Here is a 2,756-nt window from a genome sequence, read left to right on the forward strand (position 1 = left end):
GCACCACTGATTTTTTTAAAATGCAGGAGAGAAGAAATATGAATGCTACTGCAACACCAAATCAGTTTCATTAGATTAGATTTGTCATAAAATACTTTTTTGTAGTTACATATTTGATATTGTAGATGTAGCCTATCTGAAAAGTGCATAACTTCATAGCAGAAAATGGTTTGCCAATTACTCCCTCTATAATAAAGAAATATAAGAGCGTTTAGATCACTACTTATATATCTTTACGGAGGGAGTAGCTCTGAAAGATATTTTCCAGACCAGTTTATTCCCAAAAGATTTGGCAGCTAATCAGAGTAAAAGCACTTCATTCCCAGGCACTGTTCCAAAGCAGGAAAACCATACAAGATCTCTACAATACATCTGCGGTACACAGTGCAGCTGCAAAATACAATGCACAGGTGCCTCATGTAAAACATGACGGTTGTACCAGAATTACACCCACAGGGAAAGCAAAACAGATATCCAGACAAGCAAACAAGCGCAACAAGCGCCACCGTGCGGAAGAGCTACCCCTTGAGATGAAACTAGTCATCATCCTTGTAGGGGTATTCCTCCGGGACTTGCTTGGTGAGCTTCACCCGCATCTCGTAGGCATCATCACCGCGAAGCATATCACGGACCCATGTAACCTCCGTCTTCACGGAAACCTGCACCGCAACATCAATTAAACTTGATCAGCGAATGGTAAATGACTTCTGAAACTCATAAGGAAAAAAAGGAAGATTGTCAGAGCATAAAGCCATAAGGAGGATAGCAGAAGGGGGAACCTGCTAGGGGATGAGTTTGATTGTTCTAAGAAGAAAAAAAAAGTGTTGAACAACCTTGAAAATATGGTAGTAAGTCTTGGGCCTTCGATTAATGAACAAGTTGAGGTGCATAAGAAATGAGTTTAATGTACTACATAGAGAATCTGTAGAAGAAAGAGAGGGCATGGAATGTCCCTGAATGGTGCATAGCTATGGTAGCAGTAAAGAATGCTATCACCGGACAAACATAGCTGAGTGTCTGCATCTCATAAAATTGAAACCACTGTTATACAGTGGTAAAAACTGCCACACTGTCGACTTCTGTTGACTAATAAACATATGTATTCCCTTTCTGGCCTCTCAAAACATTTTGTCTCAAAAGTCTAGGCATATGAATACAGGTAAAAGAACTTCAAAATATGCATGCATTACTTTTGTGCTAATCTCAACCAGAGAATAGCAAGTTTAGCAAATGACCTTTGCTATAGTATCAGCAGTCTCCTTGAAGTCAGCACAGTTTGATACATTTGACTTGGCTAAGAATTCATCGACCAACCGAGTTCCAATATTGTAACCCCTGAATATTAAAGAAGATATAACATGTAAGAAAGGTTTCCCAAGCAAAGTTAAAATACAGCAATCATATTAATAGCTACCAGCAAGCCTGAGAATTAATTCACTAAATAAGCTATAAACCAGCAACCATAGTAGGAGACTATTGAGAATTCATATGTGATTCACTTCCCAAGCAAAGTTAAAATACAGCAATCATAGTAATAACTGCTAGCAAGCCTTGAGAGTCAATTCACCACATAAGCTATAAACTAGCAACCGTAGTAGGAAACATATTAATAATTCATATGTGATTCACTTTCATATCCCGCCATCCCTCTTTGTTCTACAAGTGATGCATGGCTTTAATTCTTAAATGTGCTAGATCCATGCTCCTCGACTCAGTACAAAAAACAGGATCAGGTTTGGAGAGTTGGAGTATAGTGCAATTGGACAATCTCCTCCTCCATGGAACAATGGAACATAAATGATGTGTTGCCACACCAACAATGACAACACCAGGAGTTGTATATAATCCGGGTAGGATAAATCTCTTCAATTGAGAAGTTGATACAAGATCACCAAATAACACAATCTTCTGCTCACACACAGACTACACGAACATTAGTCAATTAGGGCGCGAAATGCATAGCTACATCTATTTGGATTCTCATTCTCAGAATATTGCAGCTAGCTCACTGTTAAACCCTCACACCTGATCCCTGGGTAAAAGAACAGCAAATTCCCAGATTCCCACTTCTAGATCTGATCCCTCAAATGCCCCATCAGACATCAGCAGTTTCCAAATTTCCCTAGAAACTTAAGAGGCAGATGAAGTAAGAAAACGGGCGTACATCTGATCGAGCTGCTTGTTGACCTCCTCGACCTCTTCGAGATCCGTGAGCAGCTGCCGCACGATGGTGCCATACGTGAGCGTGAAGAGCTCCGCATTATGCAGAACAACACAACCAGATCAGCGCGGGGCGCAGATGTACGGGAGGCCAGGGGGAGGGGGCGGGGGGTGGGCTGTGGTTTGGAAGCTTACTATGCGCTCGACGCTGGCGAAGAGGGCATCACCGGACTTGGGGGTCGTGAGAGGCGGCATCGCCGAGATCGGGGCCGGTGGCGAGAGAGAACAGAGAGAACCACTTGCAGAGTCGCCGGTCTCTAGTACTTTGGTTATAGGCCAGTTTGGGCTTATCCTTTTTGTTTTGCGGATAAAGTTTGGGCTTGGGCTTGCCAACTGTATAGTCCATCGGCCCCTAAAAGAGTAGAACGGCCCATTCTTTCCCACTAAAGAAAATAAACTAGAGGTTCCCTTTTAAAGCAACAATTTTCTTTTCCCACTAAAGAAAACTAAAGGTTCCCCACCAATCCCCTCAAAAACCCTAGTACCAAACAAGGCCTAAAGTATGATTCAGAGAACATCACACGCTGGCACACATC

At 42.2% G+C, this 2,756-nt stretch overlaps 1 protein-coding gene across 1 annotated transcript; it reads right to left on the minus strand.

Moving 5' to 3' along the window:
* Positions 1–297: 297 nt before the first annotated feature.
* LOC123187771 (trafficking protein particle complex subunit 3) lies at positions 298–2,501 on the minus strand. The gene is made up of 4 exons (XM_044599698.1): positions 2,356–2,501; positions 2,165–2,262; positions 1,236–1,335; positions 298–659 (listed from the first exon to the last, which is right to left on the minus strand). The coding sequence occupies exons 1-4, from the start codon at positions 2,413–2,415 to the stop codon at positions 537–539; spliced, it is 381 nt and encodes a 126-aa protein (XP_044455633.1). The 5' UTR covers positions 2,416–2,501; the 3' UTR covers positions 298–536.
* Between the last annotated feature and the right edge of the window lie 255 nt (positions 2,502–2,756).

This window comes from Triticum aestivum, chromosome 2A (assembly GCF_018294505.1).
Source record: "Triticum aestivum cultivar Chinese Spring chromosome 2A, IWGSC CS RefSeq v2.1, whole genome shotgun sequence".
Lineage (NCBI taxonomy): Eukaryota > Viridiplantae > Streptophyta > Magnoliopsida > Poales > Poaceae > Triticum > Triticum aestivum.

Excerpts from the sequence above, each read along its gene's own strand:
- LOC123187771 (XM_044599698.1), bottom strand. The coding sequence starts at position 2,415 with ATGCCGCCTCTCACGACCCCCAAGTCCGGTGATGCCCTCTTCGCCAGC. Across the intron at positions 2,263-2,355 it reads TCGCCAGCGTCGAGCGCATA|AATGCGGAGCTCTTCACGCT; the intron begins GTAAGCTTCCAA and ends GTTGTTCTGCAT. Across the intron at positions 1,336-2,164 it reads AACAAGCAGCTCGATCAGAT|GGGTTACAATATTGGAACTC; the intron begins GTACGCCCGTTT and ends TTTAATATTCAG.